Raw genomic sequence first — 25,153 nt, 5'->3', positions numbered from 1 at the left:
CGCAGGACGTGACTGCAGTGGCTAGGGAGGGAGGGAAGGGGTGAATTCAGCTGTAAAGAAGTCATTATGGGGCTAAGAAAAGTCATTAAATGGTCCCTCAGTGCTGGTGACTTTTAGCAAGAGGGAGGCAGCGTCCAACCCCCAGTAGTCCTTAGGGAAGGACTCTGCAACCCTGGAGGTGCCTGAGCTGGCATCTCCACCCACAGCAATGGAGATAAGCATGAAAATGCGATGTGGTGGACCCTGCCCATTCGCCCTCGCCTCTAAGTGCCAACACTTTACTCTTTATAAATTCCAGCAGGGAGGTTTCTTCGAGCCCCCTCTTCTCCATCTTCCTCAGCATGCCAGCCTCCGAGTTGGGGTCCTGGGAGGGGAGAGAAGAGCATCCTGCCTTGAGAGAGGAGCACAGGTGCCTGGTGAGCACTGTCCTGGTGCGCAGCGAGGCTAGGGAGCAGCAGAGTCCATCACAGACGCCTTTGACCCACTGCTAAGACCAATAGTTTTCCTGCCCATTGCAGCAAAGGAGTGAGTTACCTCCAAAAATCACTGCAGCCCTTGAGTAGAGCTGCAAGACAAATGCTTGGGGACTTTTTAAGAGCGTGAAAAACTTTGAAGCCTGATGAAAGGGAAGATACCACTTCTTAAATTCTGCAAAAAGTCTGGAAATGGAAGTTGGAGACAGGCCAGTTCTAGTCTGATGGGTCCTCAGACTGTAATCCTGAAATATTTGGGGTTTCATTTTGACCTTTAAAGAACTGATGATTACACAAGTTCAAAAAAAAAAAAAAAAAACAAAACTATTTTTTGAGGCTTAACTTGTGGGGCTTGGCTTTGAAAACACTGAAGTGGAATGTTTCAATAGCTTTCTGCCTTTTTTATTTGTTTTAATGGGAAACTTTTCTCTGCCACATTTTTTTTCCAAAGAAAAAGCCCGTGTTTCAAACAGTGAGAGTGACCTTGCAGAAGGTGTTGCAGTGCAGTGTTGAGATATGGCCATTGGCAGCAGACAGGGGGAGAAGCAGGTCAGACAACCCAGGAGGGTGAAGTCACCGAGAACAGATCCCTACCAAGGTGGACTGCATGCAGGAACCCCGAGAAGACATCGCCCTGCCCCAGGGTGGGGTCTTACCTCTCCTTTCAGCATGTACCGAGGGAAAAAGAAGTAGGGAATGGATGTAAGCACCAAGCAGCCGGAGGAGATCAGCAGCCCCAGCCACCAGGCCCCGATCCACCGCTGGTCCTTTGGTGTCAAGGCCACTGTTGCTGCAAGACACAAAGACTCATCATCAGAGCTTTGCCTCTGCATGTCTAATGGTGAAAGGGGCAAATACGCATGCCCATGGAAATATGGACCGGTAGAGCACAAAGACATATGGGTGCACCCCAAGGGTCTCCTCGCTGGTGTGGCAAATGGAGCGACATGAGAGCTTGCACCAGCTCTCGTATCAAGATAAGCCCTGGGTGTGGGTCCCTCCACTCCATGGTCGACTGTGGTCGACTTCCTTCTCTTCCCGCAGCCAGAAGCCAACCCCACCGGCCCCCACCTAAACAACGTGGAGCCTCCCCAGTGCCCACAGGATGCGCGTAGTCAGCATTGAAGCACACTGATGGCACAGGTTCAGGCATTCCAGCCAGCTGGTGATTATGGGGCCCTGGCTCCATCCTCCTCTGCCCGGGTGCACAGTTGGGATTGGACCACATTATCTGCTGGGGCTGCCCAGGCGAGATGGGGACCGGGAAAGGGCATAGCTGCTTTCCTGGAATCATCTCTCCCATTGTTCCAGGCTTGGTAACTCTCTACATGCAGAGCCCTGCGCTGGCAGAAGAGCATTTTTAATGATCGTGGTTTCCGAGTGGACAAAACTCCGGGTGCTCACACCCTTTGTCCGGAAAAAGGAGGAGACAAACGCCGTTCCATCCCCGATGTGGACATCATCCGGCTGGGCCAGCACCGCTGGCGGGAGGTCGAAGGATTGCTTGGCTTGGCATGGCGAGCACATCTCCCCATCGTCGGCACATCGTGGGTGGGAGAGGAACAACTGTCAGGAATAGTGCCGGGTGTGGCACGAGGGGTCCCACGCCCCACTGAAACAATCACCCCGCTTCCCCAAACGGCACCGATCTGCTCCGGGCCTGGACGTCATCATGGAGCGACTGGGCACGGGATGCTAAATCCGTCTGCCGCCGCAGGGAGCGAGCCAAGGCTTTTTGCAGTTTCCTGCCTCAGGTTCATTTATTATTCTTATCAGGCACCAGACAAAAATGTCAGGCGGGCTCTGATCTCTCAGAGGAACACAGGAAAAGCCACATCAATGGTGGAGCTGGGGAGAATTCTTTAGTGATTAAGTTACCAGGAATAACAAGCATACGTCGCAGATAAAGAAAATAAGCCCTCCGGTGGCGCTGACCTGGTTCCATCTCTGTGGATGCTGGTGACAGGTGGTGGGGAGGAGGCTGAGCAGATTCGAGCCTCCCCATGCACACACAGGGCAATGGCTGCCCCATGGTTGTCTTCTCCCTCCCTGGATGCCTCAGATGTTCCTGCTCCTCTCCAGCACTGTGCCAGGGCAGTGCAGCACTTCCTCAGCATGGCAGCGGTGGGCAGCAATGACCACCGCGGTGAGCTGGACATTGAGATGTCCACACTGCAGGACACTGCTCCTGTGGTGACCTCAGGTCCAGCTGTAGCCTTTCTCATGGGGAGATGGAGCAGAGAAGTGCACTTGGGGGGTATATTCAAGGTCAGGGCTTTCCAGGAAAGCAGGTTTTGTGGGTCGCCAGTGCAAGGCATGCGCTCCTGCCACCGGTTCTCTCACAGCAGACTTCTGATTCACAGAGGGCTTTTAGGAAAACCATCCCTACTTGGTAAATACTCACCAATGTCAACTCTTCCAATATCCACAAAGAGCCGCAGCACCACAGACCCCAACAGGTATCCAAAAGCAGGGCCGAACACCGCAATGGCAAAGAGGATGGCTGAAAAAAGGAGCAGAAAGTGAGGAGGTAACAGTAGCTGCACTGCAAATAAGGCTCTGTCCTCCTGTGAAATATCCATAAAAAGTTCATAAAATGTCCGCTGAGCTCCACAGGTGATGGAGACCTTCATCTCCCACAGAAGGCCCAGGAAGCAAAGCCATCATCTCAGTCTTTTAGAAATGAGCAAAAATGTTTGGTCAAAACATCAGGGGAGGTGAAATATGTTGATTCAGGGAGAGCAGAAAGAGCAGAAAATAACCCTTGGTTCTGCTGAACTATTCCTGTTCAAAAACCAGATAAGTTAGACCCATCCCATGAGATCAAAATGTTTCCTTTTAAAGTCTTCAGAATGAAAATATTCAGGTTTTCTTCCTGGAAGAAATTCCTTGATTCAAAAGGAAACAATTTGCCTGAGACTCAATGACCATTTCTGTGCATTTTGCTGGTCTGGGGCTTATGAGCATGTTGGGTATGAAAGCACCTAGTCCCATTGCTGTGCCTCAGGCTGTGCTCCTAATTTTAACTTTTTTTTTTTTTTCCCCCAAATAGGCAAGGCAGCTCATTTATGTCTATGGCATAAACCTAGTTGTTTAAGGGTAGGGTCTTTAGAGAAGAATTTAACCTCATACATAATTAGCGTTCCCCCCCTTTCATGGGAAGACACTGAGACCTAAAACATAACAAAACAAGCAATGGTATTTATATTGTTTTGAGGCAACCTAGATGCACAGTAGCCATACGCACCATCATGGACATTCCCATGGCCCTAAAATGACCACCTATGCAGTCAAGACCAAACCAGCCCAGTTCTCCAAGACAGGGATGCATTGTGCTGCAGTACGCTAGGAACCAAGTCTCTCGTCTTCATCCACAGGAAGGGATGGCAGCCAGGACTTCAGAAGAGTCCCAGCTTTGTGTGACTGCTAACCTGAGCCCCGTGAGAGCTCAGTGTACCAGATCCTTTGTGGAAATGTCACCTAGCAGGTGCTGAGCAGAAAAAATGGGGTCTTGTGGTCCTCAGCAGGGACACACCGCCTACAAATGGGAACTCTGACTGTCCTTTCTTACTACCAAGGCTTTTTCTGAACCACTTATTGAGAAAAGGGGACAAAGAAAGAAAAAACTCTTTTTGCCAGTAGACATTTCTATATTTGAGCTGCAAGAAGCAACTAATACCCACGTGGGAAACTTGCTCCAGAGCTTGTACATGGTGCAGCAGCCCTTTCCAGCAGGAGCCTGGAGCAAAGCATGCCTGGGTGGGTCTGGAGACCCTGCCAAGCCCTTCAGCACTTGTCCAAAGCCAGTCCTTGAGAGTCCAATCCCAAGGGCTTTCCCTTCTCCTGAAGTGCTTACCTTATTTTGGAACATCCGCTTTTGATTCCTAAATCACTCTGACACCTTTGGCTGCTTTAACGACATTGTTCATCACCGGGAGGAATCAGGTTTTTAAATAAACTTGTGAACCAAGCTCAAAGCTCACGTAGGCACACCAGCCCCAGCTGGGCTCAGCATTCACAGAGGAAAAAATGCAGCTTAACATGGAAGCCAGCACCTATCTCTTTGTGATCAGAAGTCCTCCTGAGCTGGGGAGCCTGCACTGGACAGGGACTCGTGGCCAATTCCATAGCAAAAATGTCAACATTGCTGCAAAACCTGTGTTAATTTGCCCTTGCAGGCTGTCATACCTCTAGTTAAAGCATGATCTTCTCCTTGCCCTGATTCTTTGGCTTCCTCACACTCACACCATAAATATAACCATAAAGGGAGTAACTGACTAACAAGGGGAGAGGCAGCCCAGCACCTTCACGGAGGCTGAGCTCATCCGAGTCCCACTGGGTGCTCAGCCTCTGCCCTGGAGGCCACGGTTGCTCCAGATGAGCACCTCTCCAGCTCAGCTCTAGGGCCTTAAGGAAACCTGAAGGATTGTGTCCCGTTCTGGGCTCCCCAGTACAAGAGGGACATGGAACTACCGGAGCGAGTTCAGAGGAGGGCTACAAAGATGATTAGAGGACTGGAGCTCCTGTTGTGCGAGGACAGGCTGGGAGAAATGGGCCTGTTTAGCCTGGAAAAGAGAAGACTGAGGGGAGGCCTCCCCAATGTATATAAATATCCGAGGGAAGGTGTAGAGAGGATGGAACCATTCTCTTTTCAGTTGTGCCCAGTGACAGGGCAAGAGGCAACAGGCACAAACTGAAGCACGGGAGGTTCCAGCTCAATATAAGGGGGCACTTCTTTACTGTGAGGTAACAGATCCTGGAACAGGTTGCGCAGAGAGGATGTGGTCTCCTTCCCTGGAGACATTCAAAACCCTCCTGGATGCCATCCCATGCAAGGTGCTCTAGGTGATCCTGCTCTGTGGGGTGGTTGGACTAGGTGATCTTCAGAGATGTCTTCCAACCCTACCGATTCTGTGATTCTGTGAAACAAAGTGATATAAGAGCAATGGTCCTTCCACTTACCAACGTACAGCGGGGAATTGTTTGCTTCTGCAAAATCATCTACGTAGGATATCCCAAAGGGCTGGATGGGAACCGTCCCAATTCCAGCCAACAGCTGGGCAACGACCATCATTGCCCACACACTGCTGGCCTCCTTCTGGGGATCCTGGGTGGCATTTGGGCACACAAACTTGTTCTCTGCATAGCAGAGCTCAGCCTGGACCTTGGTCTTGTTACCTGGAATGGAAAAGGATGAGCATTACAAAGCTGGGCATGCTCCCTGCCTTCTCCAGCCCCTGCACTGCCACAGCTGCAGGGGCACAGGGTGAAGGAACCCGCTCAGGCTGACCCTAAATCCCTAATTCTTCTTCTGCATGGCTGGTTTTGCCTTGCTCGGGTACTGTGTGGCCTGACGGGAGGAGTGCCAACATTGCTGCCGTGGTGTGGAAGCCCACCTCCTCCTCTGCCCATCATCCCTGGCCAGGACCCTCCAGACACTGCACTACATTTGTAGGTACCAGGAATCTCTCAAATCTGCCAACTAGGAGCACGTTGTTGTCTGTTGGGGTTTGGATGGATCACCCCTTTTAGTTAGCACTTATCACTCCCTTTCACATCCTTTGGGGCACTCAGCTCAGGGAAGCAAAGAGACCAGCTGTGATTTTTATCAGACTTGAGGGCAGGCTGATAAGAAAAGAAGGAAGCAAAGTCATTTCTCTTGTCTGCTGCAACTGCGGAGGAGAAAGGTCAGCCCTGTAGCCCAGCTCCAGTGAGTCACATTCAAGCTGTCAGCGGAGGATAAAAAGCTCTTCATCAAAGCCACAGCAATGCTGGGCTCAGCCAAGTAACAAAAGCCCTTGGACTGACAGTGTCAGAGTCGGTGGGAAAGTATAAATATTCGCCGATGGAAAAACCTGCTTTGCATGCAAACTGATGGTGTTGCAGAGCAAACAGAGTAATCCCTGCTCTTCTCATGTTAGCTCTTCCTATTCGGGCTTTATTACTATTATTATTTGTAATTGTTTCAACATTTCTATCACATCTTTCTTGTTAATATAATAAGTGTGGATTTTCTATGCTTCTGAGCAAGCAGAAACAAAAGAGAAACAAATATTTGCCAGGTGATTAGGGGTTTTCACTGGCATAGTGTGGCGGCACATTCCTAATAGTAGGTCACCACAAAAATCCTGGTGTGTGTTCATCCAAAGCCGCACTGTCGGAAGGGTCTGTGCTGCCAGACAGAAGGAGCCTCTTCAGCTAATAAAGATTTTACTGCAGCAGCAGCGAGAGCTGCAGAAGTTTAATGAGGACAAACCTAATCCAGGACTGGTTTTTCAGTGTCGATGGTCTTTGCTCCCCCATGGGACCAGGAGCAATGTGCCGTGGGGTGGCCAGGCTGCCCCAAGCAGGACACCTTGCCCACCCAACCTTCGTTGTTCACAGTGCTCAGGAGCAGCCTATGTCCGTTCAAAGCCAGACCCTGACATCTTCATGGGGTCTTCACCCTCCTCAAGGCTGCAGTGCAAACTGCAGCCAGCACTGGAACATCTTTATGGGCTGCAAGACTGGGATGGGGAGGGTTGGATCTGCCCACCAGCAAGACCAGGGTGTCTGAGGGCACTGACAGACTGGCCATGGATGGCATCGTGGCAGGACAAAAGTGCTGCTTCAACTTGCTTGCATAACAATAAAGAGCAGCCCCTGCCCTGATTTCCGATGGGTTCGTAGCCTGACTCATGAACTTACAGCCCCCTTTGTTAGGCTGTCAGAGACCTTGGTATGTGGCTCCTGATCCGTTCTCCAAACTGACCGATGCTAGGTGACTTCCGAGCCCAAGTCGCAAGGGGCCAGCTGTGAGCCAGCAGGGGGCTGGTTTGCACATTCCCACGGCGCTCTGTCAGCCCTGTGCTGGGCCATCAGATTTAATCACGCTTTGTGGTGTCTCGGTGCACAGACCAGCTCTGCTGGCACCAGCTTTCCCAGTCTGGGAGAGCAGAGCATGAGGGCCCCCATCGCTCCCAGAGGAGCAGGGATGGCTGGGCACCTGCGGGCAGGTTCCCTGTGCTTTGAATCCCATTGTGCTGAGCAGACAGACCATGAATGCCTCCTGCTGCGGCATATTTGTGGCCAAAGCCAAGGGAGCAACTCGCCTGCGGCCACAAAGCAGCTCCCTGGCAGAGCCAAGGCTCCCTGGGTGCTGGGCCTACACGCAGCGCGGGGCTCCAAGCCCTTCCAGGGGAAGGCATCTGGTAGGTGAGCTCTGCCGTCCCCTCAGCGGCACAGGCATGGGGCAGCTTGGCACACAGCTGAGGTGACATCAGGTTTTCAGAAGAAGCAGTGCCCTAAGGCTTGGTGGCATCCTGGGGATCTAGGGGCTGAAGTCACTTTGGGAAGACCGGGGAGAGCCTGGCACTCCTCTGAAACAGGAGCTGTCATCATGCATACCAGCTTTTTCCCAAGCCTGCCCAGTTAAACCAGTAGCCCTCCTTAGGCTCACAAAGCTTACTGGTGAGAGCAGGGACAGGAGATGCTGTCAACCACATGCTGCTTAGCAGCAGGACAACAACCTCGCTTCTGCTTCCATACCTCTGTGACTCAAAGACCAAGATGCCTTCCTTTCCAAAATGATCCTACAGATGACCCATCAGCCACATCTGCCCTCAGCCTGGGCTCTCTGCAAGGCTGCAGCAGGGGCTTTCTCTTCTCCCTGGCCCTGCCACCCTCAGCAGCCTGACCCGCAGCCACCGGGAGCAGCCTCCCTGATCGCAGGCGAGAACTGGGCCGCACACACATCAGCATTGTTCTTTCAAGCCTTCATGTCAGCCAGATAAATTCCTCTGCCCTCGAAGCATGTGAAGACTGACCACATGCCGTAGCTATTATCTCGAGTAGATAAGACCGATGTGACTGAGACTTCTGGTACGAACCCAGCTCAGCTTTCAGGAAACCTCAAGGCACTGCAGAGCCTCTGGGCACCCCCAGGAAATGCACCATTGCCCCCAGAAAGCAGAAGGGAAGCAATTTGTCTGCAGTCGCAGGGGACATAAGCAGCAGACCCAGCATCGCCTGCATCCCAGGGCTCCTGCCCCTGTCTGCTGCCCCACCAGCAGCTAGCTCCCTCTGCTCATCACCACTTTCACTCTCTCCCTGGCTCTTTGGGCAGTCATTAGTGATGATGCCATCACCACCAGCAAGCAACGCAGCTTCAGAGCTGTGGCTGAGCCTCTTCTGATGCCACAGAGAGCAAACCTGTTTCCAGCACGCTCAGGAGCAGGCTGGGAGGACATCAGCACCCATGCAAAAAACAGGGATGTGAGACACACATACAGATCTGGAGAGAGGAGGATGAGCATAGCCAGGAGAGAAGTATGGTAAAAACACCATATTAAACAAGGTAAATAATTAGTTTTCCAGTATAACTATTTTATAGTGTCCACACTGAAAGATACACTTCTCTTACTCAATGCAGAGGCTCCTTACAAGGGTTCCTGGGGGTGGCATGTCCATGATGCCTGTCCGGGGGCTCTCACCTCCTTGGGAGGGAGCAGTGCCTTGGCAGCCTGTGGACAGCCCATGGACTCAGGCAGGGAGATGCTCCCTCTGGAGGCCTTCAGTAGCATCTTTGGGGAATTTGGATACTTCACAATGACCAAAACACTCATAACCTGGAACTGTGGCTCAAACAACATGTCCAGAAGAGGCAGAAGGGATCCCACATGTAATTATCACATTCAGAAGGGGTTGCAAATCTATACTGAAGTTGGGCTTAAAATAGTAAAACTCTGCCTTAAGCCTTTCCCTCCAAGCACTGTGTTTAAGTTCTGTGTGGGGTGGATACCACACTTTTGGAGGAGGCACGGGAAACCCAGCCCAGAGCCACTGGAGACGGATTTGTGATGGGGCATGCTCCCAGAAGAGCAAGACTCAGCAACCATAGAGCCTTGCGGAGGCTGAGGTGAGGGTAAAAGATGAAGTGGATGATAGAAATGGGCACCTTCACTTGCATTAAAGGTTGCCTCTTCACTGATTGCCTTTTTTTGACTCTTGCAGGTAAGAAGGGCAGGTTTGAAATGTAGTCACCACCCAGAATGATGCAACAGATTGCTACATCCAGTGTTTGTGCTTCATATTTTGGTCTTGCGAGGTTGTTGGCCCTCAAACAACTAAGCACTTCAGATTTCTACACATCTATCAGACTTGTTGGGAAGAAACAAGGAGCAGAAGAGCAGGGCCTCTGAGTGGGTCACATGAAACCTGGCAGAGCACAGCACTGGAGTGCCCTGGAGAAGAACGCTCACATTTTACATCTCTACTCCAAGACCCAGGAGCAATGTTGGCCCTTGGTTGATGCCACTACTCTGTGTACTGGTGTAAGGAGAGGCCTCCCCAACTCACCCTCTCTGCTGCACTACACAGGTGGCCAGAGCTGAAGCAGAGGAAGCTCCTCAGCTCTGTTTTCTCCTGATATCCCGCCTCCCCATGGAAGGGTTCGGGCACTTACCAGTGCTAATGGTGGTGTATTCGTAGGGATCCGAGAGGAAGTGGGGAAGGGTCACCAGGAACGCTCCCAGAGCCAGCAGCAGCCCCCCGGCTCCGATCACCCGTGGACGGTGAACTCGGCTGCCAAAGTAGCTGACAAAGATGATGAGGACCACATTGCCAATCTGGAAAGAGCACAGTGAGATGGGGAGGAGATTAGAAGATGCCACAGAGGAGGTCAAGCCCTGCCCTGTACCTGGCCCCCCATGACCATGTCCAGGTGGGTGGAGAGCTCACATAATCACTCACCAGTTGTGGTAATTGTGACCCCCACGAGAGTAGGAATGGGACAACCCTCAGCTTCACCCTGCGTATTCATAGCAATTCACTGCTGCCTTCTTATCAAAAGCCAGCAGGACAACTCCTTGTCTCTGGTAGCCTGTGTGCATCCCTTGCAATCACAGACTGATTCACAACCTGCCCATGATCTGGCTGGGGCTTTGTTCAGCACTCACATGTGCTTCCCACCCCATAAGATGTGGCATAAACTAATGATTCCCCCAAATCCAGCAAGAAACAAAGTGCATTGCCTTCATTTCCATGATTCTAAGCGGACGCAAGCCAAGCCACAAAGTACAGCTCATTGCAAATGTTTGTGACAGTGGGCATTTGCAACTGCAGACATAATCTACAGGCCCATCCTCCTTGATCAGCTAAAAGATATGAAAACACAAAGCCTATTCCATATATGAACTGCAGCTTTCAGATAAGAGGATGAACACCAAATAAATTGCCATTACATGGCTTTTTGTCAACTTGGGACAAGTTAAACATTTTAACCCTGGTGTGTATGTCTAAATACCCTTTTTACACATGTTTACATGGGCTCCCTTGTTTGTCTCTTTGTGGTTTTTGTTCTTGGAATTGCTGCAAACTAAATGAGAAGGGATTATAGTCCAAGGCATGCAGGGTTTTTGTTTTGACATTACATCTCCAGGCATAAAGTCAAATAAGTTTAAGTAACTTGGATAAGGAGCACAAGGGTTACTGATGCATCATTGCGGTGAGGGGTGGGATACTCTGCAGGGCATAATTACACCAGCTCCAGATTACTGATGTTACAGCTCCCCATACTGGGTCTCTCCCTTTGCACGGTTTGAACCCAGACCCAATCAGTGGGAAGTCCTTCGCTGGTCTCGAAGGGGTTTGAATCTGTCTTTTTAACCTCAGACATATGGACTGCTTGGGATAAGGCCTGGGCACCTACTTCTCCAAGGAGCCAGAAGGATTCCCAGTGCCCAGCCTCCTGGTGGAAGATCACATGTGGGATGACCAGACGCATGCAAGGTGGGCAGCCACCAAGCACTTTGTCTGTGTCATAAAGAAAAAGTCTCTCCCAGCAGGTTTTTTCCCAGCTAGCCTTGAAGAGCTACCAGACAGGATACAATTCATGACACTAGGAACCAGAAAACCTTTTCCAGAGGAGTAAGTGATTAGTGCCTGGGAGAAACTCCTCCATTCAGGCACTTGTGTCCACACATACCGGTGCCCTTCTAGTGCCTTGCCAAAACAGCTCAGGTGTCACTTTGTCCTGAGCTGGGCTCTCCCCCTGCCCTCATATGATACCCAGTATGTCTCCACGCCTTGACAGAGCAGACAGGTGGCAATTTTGCTAAGCAGAAGGCATATATTCTTATGGCATATACCTCGAAGGGTTGTGTATCCCCCTGTGCATCCAGAACTGCTTAAAGATTTTGTCATTGAGCAACTACTCATCAAGTGTCAGTTTTAAATCAGTGCTCTTGCCACCTTGAAGCTTCATAAGAAGCTCAGCTGCACCTTGGCCACAGTTCAGATTGAGGCCAGCTCAGCAACAGCATGATGCCAGTGAAAGACAGTCCTTTGCCACAGGGCCTTCAGGAGCTGGGAGCCCTGGAGAAATGGGGTGGCTCTTGGAGAGCCTGCTGGCCAGCGTCTCCTTTTAGAGAAAGTTTGGAAAGACTCAGGCCAGGGCCATTCCTCAAGCTGATTGAAAAACCTGTGAAAACAGACACTTTTACTGGAAGTTGGTCACAGAGCGGTAGTTGTGTGGGTACTACTCATGATAAAATGCTCCTCTTCCTAGAGGCTGTAAGCACTGTGATCAAAAGAGAATCACACTGTGTGTCTGCTCTCTCCCAGCCATGTCTCTGCTGGAGGTGGATGGCATCCTAAGGGTGGAAAGGTCTCCTCCAAAACATCCTGCTTGCTGCTGCCCTCCATGTCCATGTTCTCACCACACAACCCTACCTTAACGCTCCTGGCATGTGGTACAGCAGAAGCAAAGCAAGAAGAGGTGTCCAGGTACACAACAGCAGCTGTTTCATCCAGAACGTGTAGGCACAGCCAAGGAAACACTGAATGTGAACAACCCCGAGGCCCTATCCTGGGAAATTCCCCTGTTCTGGACATGCTGTGGGGCCCCTGCACAAGCACCTAACCCAGTTACCTCATGCAAGCTGGAGATGAAACCTGAAGAGAGACTGGAGAGCCCAAAGCGCTTCTCGATGGTGGTGAGGCTGCTCTTGAAGTTGGCGCTGTAGAGGAGCTGGGAGAGCTGCAGAAGGCCATGGCACAACACAAACACCTGCGGGCAAAAAAAGTGTATCCCAGTCAGTACCTGTTGGCTGCCCAGCTGGTGCGGAGAGCACGTCCCACCTGAGGGATTTCAGAGTCGCACACACACAGACCCAAGCCAGCTGGCACAGCTGCACCTCCAGCACACAATGAATCCAGATCCCTAATTCATTAGCTTTGCCAAACGAGTAACCTGGTGTTCAGAATAGAGGGCGAGGAGCCCTCTTTTTCTTTCCTCTGCTCCATTGCTGCCAATATTCATGATTACTGGCACCACAGCAGCCCTTGGCAGAGGAAGGACGCGATGCTCGAGCTGTGTGACGGTGAGCCCAGGAGGAAGACCTGCCTGCGTAGGGCTGCTGGGTGCCCCTGGTGGAGCCGGCCCCGCAGCTGCCGCACCGCAGCCAAAATGGAGCCGCGCTGCTTTCACCTACCTGAGCCCCAGCCTCTCCCATCCGCCCCCTGGATCCACTCAGCCACAGAGCAAATCGGCAGAGCCTGCTCCAAGGGTGTTGGCAGGAAAATGTTGGTGAAAGACTTTGAAAACCCCCCAGGGAGAAGGTGAAATATGCACCACATCTTCTCACTGCTGGAAGCCCTCTGCAGTGTTCTAAAAACAGCACCTTTCCCTCGAGGTGGTCTCTCAGTCAGGCCAGAAACCAAACCAGATGGACACGGAGCATCCCAAGAGCAGAAGAGGAAATACACGGGTTTATGGGGCAGGAGCATGGTGCAATGAGCCAGGGTGGCCGCAGAGAGGAAAGCGTTCTCAGCCGGGGATGCAAGAAGCAGCTCACAAGTGTCTTTTGATCTATATTTAGTTGGAACAGTTTTCCTTTATTTTTCTTGGAATGGAATGTGTCTGCATGGTGCCAAAAGTATTTTAAAATCATTTTTTAAAAAAAGGAAAAAGTTCTTTTTAGTTAAATTCACAGGAAATCAAATATTTGCTGAACACCGGAAGTGTGTCCCACAAAGATAATGTCGGGAAGCCCAGGATGATGGATGGGGGGATCAAAGGTACTACAGTGCTGACAAATTCCTTATGTCCTTGGCTAGGGGAACGGCATTACTCCTTATTACTATTTATTTGAAATGGCGGTAGCAGCCAGGAGCCCAGACTCATCACATGAAGTCCAGCGCAGAAAAAAAAAATAATGAAATCGTCCACTTTTCCTTGTCCTTACGGCAAGGATGTGGCTTCTTGGGAAGCTTCTCCTGCAAGATGGGATAGCACCAGATGGAAGACAGAGCTGGGCATCCAAAAGCATAAGAATCAGGAGAGAACCTGAGGACAGAGATGAAGGGGAAGGAGAAAACATTGTAAATAACCTGGAGACCACACAGAAGTAGATATGATGAATGCAAAAAGAAGGACGAGGGGTCATAGGAATGAGGCCAAGCTCTCCATCCACATCTTAGCGCGGTGTCAGTAGACACAAAGATGCACCACATGCACGGCTGGCACTGCGGCAGCTGAGCAGGGGAGGACAAGGTCCCCATCTGGGACTCTGCCATGACAAAAAGTCGCAGAGTGACATGGGGCACGACGTGGGAAACGCTACCAGGCAGGTGACAAAATGGAAGTTAAACAGCTGAGAGCAAGCAAGCTCTTGAAGCTAAGCAAACACTAAACCCGCCAGCTATACAACCCTGCACCCAAAAACACCTCTGAGCACATGGTCCTGCCGGTGACAGCTGAATCTGTCACCTTCCCTTTCCCAAATCCTGGGCTCACGCGTAATTGATGAACACAGCTAGGCTGGCCTGGAGCGGAGAGGTGACTCCTCCAAGGAAGAAAAGCCGAGAGGGGATCGTGTTGCCAGAGAACATTAATTTTTGTTCCTGGAGCTCTGGCCAGACCTTACTGAAGTCATTCGGATAAGGAAGCATTAGGGAAACAGAGGAGGACTGGGACCGCCTAAGACGCAGAGCAGCTGGAGGGAGCGCTCTCCCAGTGCAAGGCGTTAGCTGCAGAAGCAGAGCTGTTTACCAGCGGGGCGGGAAGAGGGTGGATCGCCACGGCTGAATTTAGCGCAGCAAATGTCAGCCTGATCCCAGGGCAGATGGGAGGATGAGAAGTGTTGGGGAGAGAGATGCGCTAGGGCTGGCAGATGGACTCCAAGAACTGCTGGGCTTGGCAGGAGATGGGGAGAAGACAAAGGTGGAGGACCACGGGGAAGCCACGCTGACGGACCTTCATGAGGGGATGTGGGGCAGGAGATGGGGCAGGCTGTAGTCAGAGAGGGCAGGCAGGAAGAGGCAGAGGGATGGGGAGAGCCAAGAGGACAGGAAGGGAAGGGCAGATGAGATTTTTGTCGTTGTTGTTTGGGAAGAAGCTGGGGTTGGACTGCCACCCAAAACAGCCAGAGCAAAGGAAAACAGCCATAGCTCCAGGACTCATGCAGCTGGAGCTCGCCTCTTCCAGAGGCACTTTGGCTGTCTGGTGGTGAGAGACTGAGACCTTCCCTGCACTCATGAGGCTCAGCGCCAACCAAAATGTAGACCGCCCAAACCTTGAGGACTCTGAGCACAAATAGCAGTGATAGGGGAGCTTTCTCGGCTGGTGGCAGTGCTCTCCAAAAGGAGCACATGCACCTCCTGGCCTTGGTACTAGCCAAGATGCTCTGGCAGGGAACAGCAAACCTCTGGTGCTGGTGCAGGTGTGGAGAACTGCTCGGTGTCCATCCCCATTCGATCTCCCCACACGTTGCTGCTCACCCTGACCACCCACAGCCATCTGTGGAAAGCAGCATGGTCACAGCTGCTTCCCCCAGCAGCGACCTGGTCCCTGCCAGCTGCTGAGCACACTGAGACTTGCCACCCCGGCCCCATGTGCCCACTGAACACCCCAGCAGGGGAGGGAGCCACTGTCATAGGTCTTTCGTAACACTTCATGGGGAAGGATGTTTAAAGAAGAGCCAAGCAAAGTCCTTTGAAGCGAGGTGAAGGCGTGGTGGGAGGTGAAGGAGCTGGGGTCACTCCTATGAAGACAGCGGTGACCCCGGAGCAGATGCTCCCATCAGAGCCTGGTGGGGCTCTGGAGCCGTGGGCAGGTCCCGTTGCAGGCAGCCAGGGCGCAGTGCGGCGTGCATCCACCCACACCGGGACACGTGCACAGAGCCCCCTCTTCATCATCCTGACGTTTCCTTCAGAGCGCCGAGCGGTCCTGACTCCAGGCTGTTTATACAAGACACTTGACTCCTCTCCAAGACACACTTTATTTAAAAGGGAAGAAAATGCCTCAGGGTGGAGGTCGGCCTTGCAGACACCCTGCTCCCTGCACCGGGACCAGCACCACCCAGGGCAAGGCTTTTCCATAAGGCAGACAAACCCACGCCATCACAAAGAGCAGAGGGGATAATCCCACCACAGTCTGGACCAAGGTTCAAAACGGGGACATGCCAGCTGTGTGGTCGATCCCAAATCAGGGCTCTGAGAGGAGAGACGGGCTCGATCAGTCTCATGCTGAACCTGCTCCGATATCCAAAAAGCAGACAAGAATGAGTTGGTCAGGGACAGGGGGCGAGGTGAACCTGTCCTTCAGGTGAGCTTCTGGGGACAGGAAGAGGTTGGGGCTGCTGGGGCTGGATGCGTGCCCCGGGAGCAGCCAGTTTTGGGGCACTGCTGGTAGGCAGCCTGCACTTGCACTGCCCTGCACCATGCACCGGGTCTGCTAAGCCATGTTCTCTTATCTCATGGCACTCTCTTTCCATTATTGTTTATGTAAGATAACGCACTGTCAACACTGTCACTGGCCTTAATGAACAGCTAACTTAGGTACGTTGAGACCGGACTTTAAAAAAGCCTGTTATGAAAGATGGCTGTTTTGCAAGAGTTTTTTGGGGGAACATCACCAAGGCAGCCAGTAAAATGCTTGGCAAGAGGCTAAGCGAGAGAACATAATGTGCTTGATAAGCCCAGCATGTATGTGCTGGATGCAGGTCAGAGTAAAGGCAAGGTAAGGAAATTCTGGCCTCTGGATATTTCAGAGGAGTGAAGTGCTTCTACGGCTCCTCCAGGAGGGAGCCCAGCACTGCTCAGCAGGGACCAGGGTTTAGAAGATGGTGGACTTGATGAACTTCAACGTCTTTTGACTTTATGGTTGGACTTGATAACCTTCAGGGTCTTCCAACCTAAATGATTCCGTGATTCTAAGATGCTGCTACATGCGGCACGGGCACTGCCCCTTCCTCTCCACTGCCTGGAGGATTGATTCAGGGGTTAATTCCTAGCTCTGCTTCCACAGCTTCATGCTTCGGTAGTGGCACCCATGCCCAAAGTCATCCCTCATCTCGTTCTTCAGTGTCTTCACCTGCCTGGAGATAGGGAAGGTGGAAGTCCTATGGCATAGGTCACCCTGCAATGAGCATTGGGAACACATGCCATGGTGGGGTCTGCACCCACAAAATGCTTGGGGAAAACCCAGCTAGGGGGAGGAAAAAGAGCCAGCCACATCCAATGGGACCCACGAATGGGTCCCACGCTCTCCTCTTCAGCCATACCAATGTCTACAAGACAGGGACCTAACCAGAACCCAGAGAGGAGCGGGACAAGCAAACATGGGAACAAGCTGGAGAAATGCTGGAGAAGCAAAGGGTAAAATGGGAGTGAAAGGAAGAGCTTTTCCTCCCAGAAGATGGAATAATTTGGGGAGAAACAAGACCATAATGGGAACAATGAATTTCAAAACAAAGCCAACTGAGCTGCTTTTTACTGCTTTTAAAATACCTAGGACTGAAGACCCACACTCATGCCCTCCCCACAGAGCCCTGAGGGCCCCAGAAGCAGCCCCAGGGGTTTCAGCCTGTGCCACCTCCTCTTCCTGACTCTGCTTTCATGCACTCACACCATTGCTAATGTAAGTACTGAACAGCCACTAACAACATAGATGGAAAGAGCCAGAGCTTAATTTATTAGACGGCCACAACAGCTGCCTGGGGAGCTGTAAAAAGCAGCGGAGATCCTCACAGAGGCTATCAAACTGCTCTCAGCTGATTGATGACACCGAGGTATGACGTGGCCAAGAGCAGTTGTTGCAGGGAGATGCACAATGAATCTGGCTAGAGTAAGTATTTAGAAAGGACAAGGAGTAAGGACGCTCTGTTAGCTCTTTCTGCCCACACAGTACTATTGGGCTTGTATTTGGGGCTCCTGAGGGCCGAACCAAAACCTTTTGACTTCATTGGAAAGTGTCCTACACTACTGAAGACCAACAGGCTGACTTTGGGGAATATTGGGCCATGAATTTGCCCTCATTGTATTGAAATTCAACCCCTTCTCCCAGCTGAAGTGTTGGAGGAGCTCTAAAAGTCATGACCCAAAGCAGGAGAACCCAACCTGCCCACCTCTTGGGAAGTGCCTTCAGGCTTCCTCCACTTTACTCTCCTGAACTTACAGGAGGAAAAAAATAAGGGAGGGGTGTCTGCATGCATGTGAGGCTTTAGGAAGTAATAAGAACATCCCCAAAATGATCAATACTCAGCTGTTTCCTTTAGAGCTTGTCTATGATCAACACTCACAGCACTAAATGGTTCTCCTGCAGCCGTGTGGCTGCAATCAGACATTCAGAAAGAAACACATCAGCCGGAAATGAAAACACATGGACACGCGTGGGGAAATACATCTCTCCTCGACGTCTCTTTCCTATATGCAGCTGTCTATATCTCTATCAGAAAACACCAATGACAGATGGAAAAATAATAAATAAAGAAACAAATAAATTACAAAAGCAACATTTCCACCAAGGGAAACAACTACCCTGCCGCAGAACACATCTTAGCACAACACCTCACAGCCAGGAGCATGGTCCAATGGCAGAAGCTGGCTCCTAAAATTCTATTTCTCTTGCAAAAAATAAACAAATAAAACTGGGATTGTCTAAAGCAGGCTGCTGCCCACTTTATTAGTTGCAATAATGACTGCCTACTGCCAAGTAACTCGAGCTTTACAACCACAAACTGTCAAGTGCAAAGCCAATGTTTGCTCTCGTTTCAGCAAACACACGCGTGGGACCTGCAGGTCCCGATGCCCTTGCAGGGTCCCCACAAGCCCGGCTTTGCTCTGCTGCTGTATGGGGAGCGCTGCAGGCGAGGAGCACAGCCCTGCCTCCCGGCGCAGGTGCCCGCTGCAGGAAGGAAGGGGCTTTTTGGCCAAGGGTGTTGCTGAGAGCAGACCTTCAGATGTGAGGTGCGCGAGCTGTCTCTGCTCCTTCCTGAGCTCCCACTGAGAAAACCCTTCTGCTTGCACAACATGGGGCAGGTCTGTAAGCAGCTCTCTCTTCCCACAGCCACACCGCAGTAGCAGGTCGGCCATGTGGTTGGGCCTTTGCTTTCACTTCTTCTGTTTGTACTGTGTCAAGTCCGATCGTGATCTCCCTGAAGATAGCTTCAGATTCGCTCTGTCTTCCCTGGCCCACAAACGTATGCAAACACCCCTCTCACACACCCGCAGCCCCGGCCATACCTCGCGCTCCCTATCAGCGACACTCCTCTCCTATTTTGCTTGTGATAATCTTATCTTTGCTGACCACTCCTTGATTGTGTTTGGGCACAGAACCACCTCGCCCCTCATAAAATTAACTTGTTTCATGTCCCTAGACCTTGATCCCATTAACCTTTCCAACCTGATTTACCCTCTGGCTCTTCCTCATCTTTTTCCTCATCCTGCTGCTGATGTTCTTTCAGGCAGTCCTTCCGTTTTACGATCTCATCCCAACAAAAACAGATATAAATATATTCTTGGATCCATCAAAGCCCAGCCTTTTCTTTCTGATGCCAGCACCATCAACCACAAATGTTGAAGACCCCAGTCACACCAGGTACTTCTCCCTGTGCCACCACACTTGTCCTTCATTCTGCTTGTTCCTTTGCCACAAAGGTTTGTCCAAGTCCCTCCTTGCACAGTAAGAACCCAGTACTGAAATACCCTCTGATCTTCCTGGTTCATCAGATGGCCCAAACCCACAATGGCCATCTCCTCTCAATGCTTCCCTCTCCGAATCTAAAGCCATACTGTGGGCCAAACACCAATGGCTTGATGCATCTTCTATTCTTCCTCACGTTTCAACAGCTACATACAGCAATTCCTAATCTCTTCCAACAGGATGAGACCACGACCATTATTTCTGTGGGCTTCTGAAATACACTCCTCTCAGCAAATTCCTTCAGTTCCTTTAAAGAAAAGGGCAAAACTTGCCCTGAGCTGCTGGGACCTCGGGCCCCAGGGCAAGGCTTCCAGTTCTGCAGAAGACACCCTGCTTCTCCAGAGAGGGCAGAGCACCTCGCTGAGGGCCATTGCACCCATCCGGCCACATCACCTTCACCCTGGGCTCCTTGGAAGCCTCAGCACCTCTGGGACCCCACAGTTTCCTCTTGGTCTTGCCATCCCCTCTCCTCCAGCCCCCGACATTGCCCATCACCCTCCCTTTATCCGTCACGCTGATGCTGAGACTGCTCGACCAGAGGCATGTTCAATGAGCTGTGTTTTTGTGGAGTGCCTTAAAGCAAAGTCCCACAGCCTTTTTCCCAAACAACCTGGCCCTCTGACCCTGCTGCTCCTTCTTCATCACCACGTGCACCCAGCCCCTCGGTGCACATGCTGTTGAGGCAGCTCACTGTCTTGGGCTCCTTTATGGCACCCAATTTAAATCTGCCCCCAGGGCTTTTAAATCCCCCTCGCAGACTTCTTCCAGCTGACATGAGGGGCAATAACCCCCTGTTATCTTCCTGGCTCCCTTCCCACATCGGGCAGTCCGTGGGGTCGATGCCTCCTGCCTGCGCTCTCCTACCGAAACCACTGCAGCCCAGCCAAGTGGCAGGGCATTTATAAAGCTCTCCTTGTCACATCCCTGGGGATCCAGGACAAGCAATTAGCTGTCGATTAAAATAGCGCAAAACCACGAAAGAGACAATAAGGGGAAAGAAGCCAGAATGTTTGACAGGGGAACGAGGTGCTGCAGATAGGGAAACCCTCGGCAATAAACCTGCCAGTGGCTGTCCAGAAGGGCAAGGTGGGCATGGATATGACAATGGGACAGCAGCTGGGACTCTGACCTGGGGTCATCCATGGCCATGCTCGGGTATCAGAAGGAGTAACCACCCATGTCTCCTCCACCTTTCCAGCCTGTTTCGGTCCTCTAGGCCATGAGCCCCAGGGTGTTACATTGCCACCAGCCGCCACCAAAGGTTGGCCTCATCCTGCATTTGCCACTGCAACCCCTCGGGCCCCAGCACCTTCAGCATGACCCTGGAAGCTCTGTGGGGCTTCAAAGTAAGTGGCTGCCCTTGCTCATCACCCCTCTCTGCCACCACCGGGGGGTCACTGAGATGTCCGGGCTTCCTGGGGGGACAGGGGCTCAGCAGCAGCCTCCCAGCCCCTCTTTGGGACTTTTGCTTACTCTCTTCAAGGTGACAAGTGGGCTTCAAGCCCCTCCAGTGGGTGCTCAAAGCAGTGAGGAGATGAGCAGCATTAATCCAGCCAGGGGATATGGAGCAGATGGAACCCTGGCCCTGGGACCATCCCGCTCCTGACCTCCAAAAGCCTGCAGTAACGGGGACAGCAATGACAAAGAGCCCAGAGCAATGGGAACATGGAACAGCAAGATGTTTCACAGACAATAAGTACATAAAAAATCATTTTTTATTTCCAGCCTCAGCCCCGCAGAAGACACTTTGAAAACAATGTGGGCACGTAAGCCCCTGGAACAAACGCAAGCTGCAGGACTAGGACTCGGAGCCCACTACGACCGGAGGATTGGGGTGTGTTGGAAACACCACCCTGGCCAGAAGCTGCCCTCACCTACAGGAGGGTGCCAGGGCTGGTTGATGCCATCCAGTGGCTGGCTCTGATGGGAGGGTGCCAGCAGCTCACGCGCAGCCAGGACGCCAACTTTTACAATGTGTTATCCACAGCACCAAGGGCTTCTCATGCAAACGAGCCCTTTGCTGTATGCCTTGCCCTCCGAGGACCCACCCATAGCAAAACAGCTTCCCAAACCTGGAAATTCAGTCACAACACTTTTATTTTCTGCCACTTTTCGGAGGGCTGAGAGTGCTGACAGCTGCAGTCAGGCTGCTGCCTGCCTTGCTACCTTGAAGCAGGGTTTGTTTTTTTAACGTGTATATATATTTTTAAAGCAAACCTTGCAACGTGGGAAGAATGAACAGGTCAGGAAAGGGTGGGAGGTGGCATTGCCTGTCCCTTTATATACATTTGCTTCTAAAAGCAAGAACCTGTCACATGGGTAGCTGTCCCAGCTCTATCCCAGACAGTACACATCACCCATCCGATGTCAGCAAGGGTACTTTGATAGAACCCAAACCATTCCTTAATATCCTGCATGGTGCTGGCGTGGGGCTGCATTAAAATGGGGTTTATTCCTCTCCATTTAGAAAAAAAGATTATTTTTTTTTTTCAAAGAGCTTCTTTTCACTTGCCAGCCTGCCCGTGGTGCAGCTGTGTTTGGACTGGGGGGAGGCTCGGATGGCACCTCCTGCTTGCGGGGTCACCCTGCCTGCGACACCCCAGTGCCACCTGCCACTGAGGGGTCCTGCACGCAGCCCCTGACCAAGCATCCTTGGAGAAACGACTTTACATTTGGTGGCGGTGGGTTGTTTTTGTTTTTGTTTTTGTTTTTTTAATCCCTGTAGTTTTACAGCCTTAAAAAAAGCACTGATTAGCAATGCTTTTTACAGCTTCACCCACCTGAGCCATGGTCACTACCAGCACAGCCTGAAGGAGGCTGGGACCACCTTTTTTCACCAGTCCCCTCTGAACCCCCCCATACATGCAGCTCTCCATTACCCTGTTTATAACCTGGGGTGATCTCGAGCTCTTCCTCCTGCAGCTCACAGCCAGAAAGGGCCATCAAGCCACCCGCTGAGACAGCAGCGGGGACCTTCGGGGATGTGGGACTGGATGGACTGGCTGCCAATGCACTCCTGGTGCAATCGTCCGTGAACCCAAAGCCTTGTCACTTGGCAACAAATAAAAACCAAACCCATCCCGGGCCGTGACGCCTTGCACCCCGGCTTCCCAAAGCTGCGCTTAGCTGGGAAGCGCGGACAAAGCCTTCCTCACAGCACTGCTGGCAGGCTGCAAACGTACACCCGTGTTCGATAACGCCAGTGGGAAGCACACCCAGGCAAGGGGTCCCCCTCTGCCACAGCTTTCTCCTGCTGTGAGCCCCAGAATTGCGCCTGGCTGCCTCAAACACTGCAAGGCAAAGCAGGAAAGTCCCCCTCCCTGCTGGGGATGTGCCAGCCGGCCCTGCTGTTCACAAAACCACCCTTCTCCCCACCAAGGCTTTTCAAGCGAATCGACGTTATTATAGGGCAGTGTTTTCCTTTCGCACCAGGATGTGGTTAATCATTCCCTAAGCGGCGGCACACCGTGTCCTGGATGCGACAGACGAGCCCCGCAGCCCACGGCACGCTGAGCCCCTGGTCCTCCGCGGCGTTATTCGGGACCAAAGACGTGAGATTCATTATCTGCACCTTTGCAAGCAGCCTTCGTTTTACCAGCAGCTTGCACCAGGGCTGCTCTCGGGGCCAGCCTCCTCCTCCCGCATCGCCGCTGGAGCACCGCTCCTTACCTTGATGTTGCAGAAGATACTGCGGGAGCAGGTGCTGGAGCTTTTGGGGACGTCAACCGGGGACTTGCTGGCTTCGGGGTGGACTCCCATGGTGTGCTGGCCTCCCTGGGCTCCCCGAGGAGCTGGGCTCTGTGTGCAGGCTCCCGAGACAGTGAGCGCTCGCCAGCGCCGTCCCGCTCTGTCCCGTCCTGCTCCGAAAACCCAGCGAGCCCGCAAGTGAGCCAGGCAGCGTGAGCGCAAAGTTTTTATAAGTCTGCTCTCGGGAGCGATGATGAAACCCTTTCTCCTCCCTCTTTTCCTTTGGGTGTAGAGGGAACTTTAAAGCTGCAGGAAGCCAACACGAGCGTGCGGCAAGCCGCTGGGCGCCCACCGGATCTGGGCTTTTTGGGGATGAGGACTGTGGTGAGAAATCCCTCCCTCTGTCAAGGAGTCACAGAGGAAAAAACAAACACCACCAAAAAAAAAGCCCCAAAACTCCTCCTGCTTCTCTCTCATGGAAAAAACTGCATTTGTGTGGTTCCTGGGCGCTGTTTTAAGTAATACCTCTCTGGGGCTTTGTTTATGCAAAGCACTGATTTATTATCATGAGAGAGAAAAAGTGTCAGAGGGAGAAGGGCGGGGGGAAGCCAGCTTCAAGCACTCTGTCAAAATTATCTTCTTTCCCTATATGAAGTGGGGAAGTGGGAGAGAGAGCCGGATAGGTGTGGAGGACCCCCTGGGAAATGGGGTGGCCTGAGCCTGGAGAACCCAAATCTCACCTCCCTGAATGGTTTCTCTTCTGCGGGAGTACTGGTGGGTCCCGGGGAGGGGGTCCCCACCGAGCACAGGGTCCCACTGGCACCCCAAGGTCCTGCCCAGGTGGGTGGCTAGAGCAGAGCAGTGCCAGGGTGGGGGGCAGCACTTCCTACAGGATGTGGATTCCCAAAAACCCACGGGATCCTTGGCAAAGGAGGGCAGAGATGCCGAGGAGCTGGGTGAAGGGGCCCTGCTGGCACCGGGCGCCACCAACGGGTGGCTGCTCACCACGAGAGGGTGCCTTGCGCCCGTGGGAGAGGGACCCACATGCTCCCCTCTGCTGTTGGGGCGCAGCACCAGTCCCACCAGCCATGGGGCTTGAGAGCGGTGCAAAAACCCACATGGCCAAGGGAAAATGAGCTACTTTTGGGTGTCTGCTTCCTGATGGCTGGAGAGCACCAGGTACAGGGACAGGCGGACAGTCCCTGCCTGCAGCTGGCAAAGCAAGCATCCTTTTTTCCAATCTTGTTTCCCCACTTTTGCTATTCCCATCCCCAGATTTGCTGGGTTTGGGGTCAGGATGCAATGCCAAGCCCTGCTACCCATCTCTCAGCTCTAAAAGAGGTGATGGCACTGAAATGTCGACCTCACTGATAGGAAAGCTCAGCTCAAGAAGGCAGACAGCTCCTCTGCTCACCCCCCTTGAGCCCTATGTGCTGCTGATCCCATTTTTCAGGGAATTCCTAACCTGCTGGCGAGCAGCTCCATCATTTCCGTTTATTCTGCAGAACCATGACGCTCGCTTTGTTATAACAACCAGCTCCAGCAGCAGCTGCTGTTGCCTTTCCCTGCAAAATCGCCTCTGCGCAGCGAAGTGGTGTGTGGGGCTGGTGTCCCAATGCCAAGACCCCCACCAGAGGCAGAAAAACGCCCACTCCACACACTGCCTTGGTCCATTCCCACAGAAATAAGCTTCCAGTGAGCTTTTTCCCAAGCAATGAGCATTGCCCAAGACTTTGCAGCTTATCTAGATATAGGGTATAAGACAAGCAAAGCTGGCAAATCTAAATTGAAAAGGCCAATTCGGGGGTTTCAGCTATTAGTGGCATGCACGGCTTAAGGACTTTGTCTTGCAGCGAAAGCCCCGAGCTAGCTCTGCTCTAACAAGGTGCTGGAATGGGGTTCCCAGTCCAAAGGGATTATTTCTGTGCTTAAAAGCACAGCTTAAGTGTGAATTCACATGATTGACTTTTGTGCTTCATTTACACGAGGTGTTTACCCATTTAAACATATATTTATAGCTTACATGGAAGCG

The 25,153-nt window shown here is 52.1% G+C and overlaps 1 protein-coding gene across 1 annotated transcript in view; it reads right to left on the bottom strand.

Annotated features, from left to right (window-relative positions):
- SLCO2A1 (solute carrier organic anion transporter family member 2A1) overlaps positions 1 to 23,362 on the bottom strand; it is a 29,474-nt gene extending 6,112 nt beyond the window's left edge. Inside the window, exons 1-7 of the mRNA XM_035544678.2 lie at positions 23,104 to 23,362; positions 12,382 to 12,519; positions 9,916 to 10,078; positions 5,436 to 5,651; positions 2,878 to 2,976; positions 1,130 to 1,263; positions 283 to 364 (exon numbers count right to left, since the gene is read on the bottom strand). Of these exons, the coding sequence (XP_035400571.1) occupies positions 283 to 364; positions 1,130 to 1,263; positions 2,878 to 2,976; positions 5,436 to 5,651; positions 9,916 to 10,078; positions 12,382 to 12,519; positions 23,104 to 23,193 (922 nt within the window). The 5' untranslated portion in view covers positions 23,194 to 23,362. The remainder of the gene's footprint in view (positions 1 to 282; positions 365 to 1,129; positions 1,264 to 2,877; positions 2,977 to 5,435; positions 5,652 to 9,915; positions 10,079 to 12,381; positions 12,520 to 23,103) is intronic.
- Between the last annotated feature and the right edge of the window lie 1,791 nt (positions 23,363 to 25,153).

The sequence above is a fragment of the Cygnus atratus genome, chromosome 9, assembly GCF_013377495.2.
Source record: "Cygnus atratus isolate AKBS03 ecotype Queensland, Australia chromosome 9, CAtr_DNAZoo_HiC_assembly, whole genome shotgun sequence".
NCBI lineage: Eukaryota > Metazoa > Chordata > Aves > Anseriformes > Anatidae > Cygnus > Cygnus atratus.
This window is presented reverse-complemented; position numbering and strand designations above follow the sequence as displayed.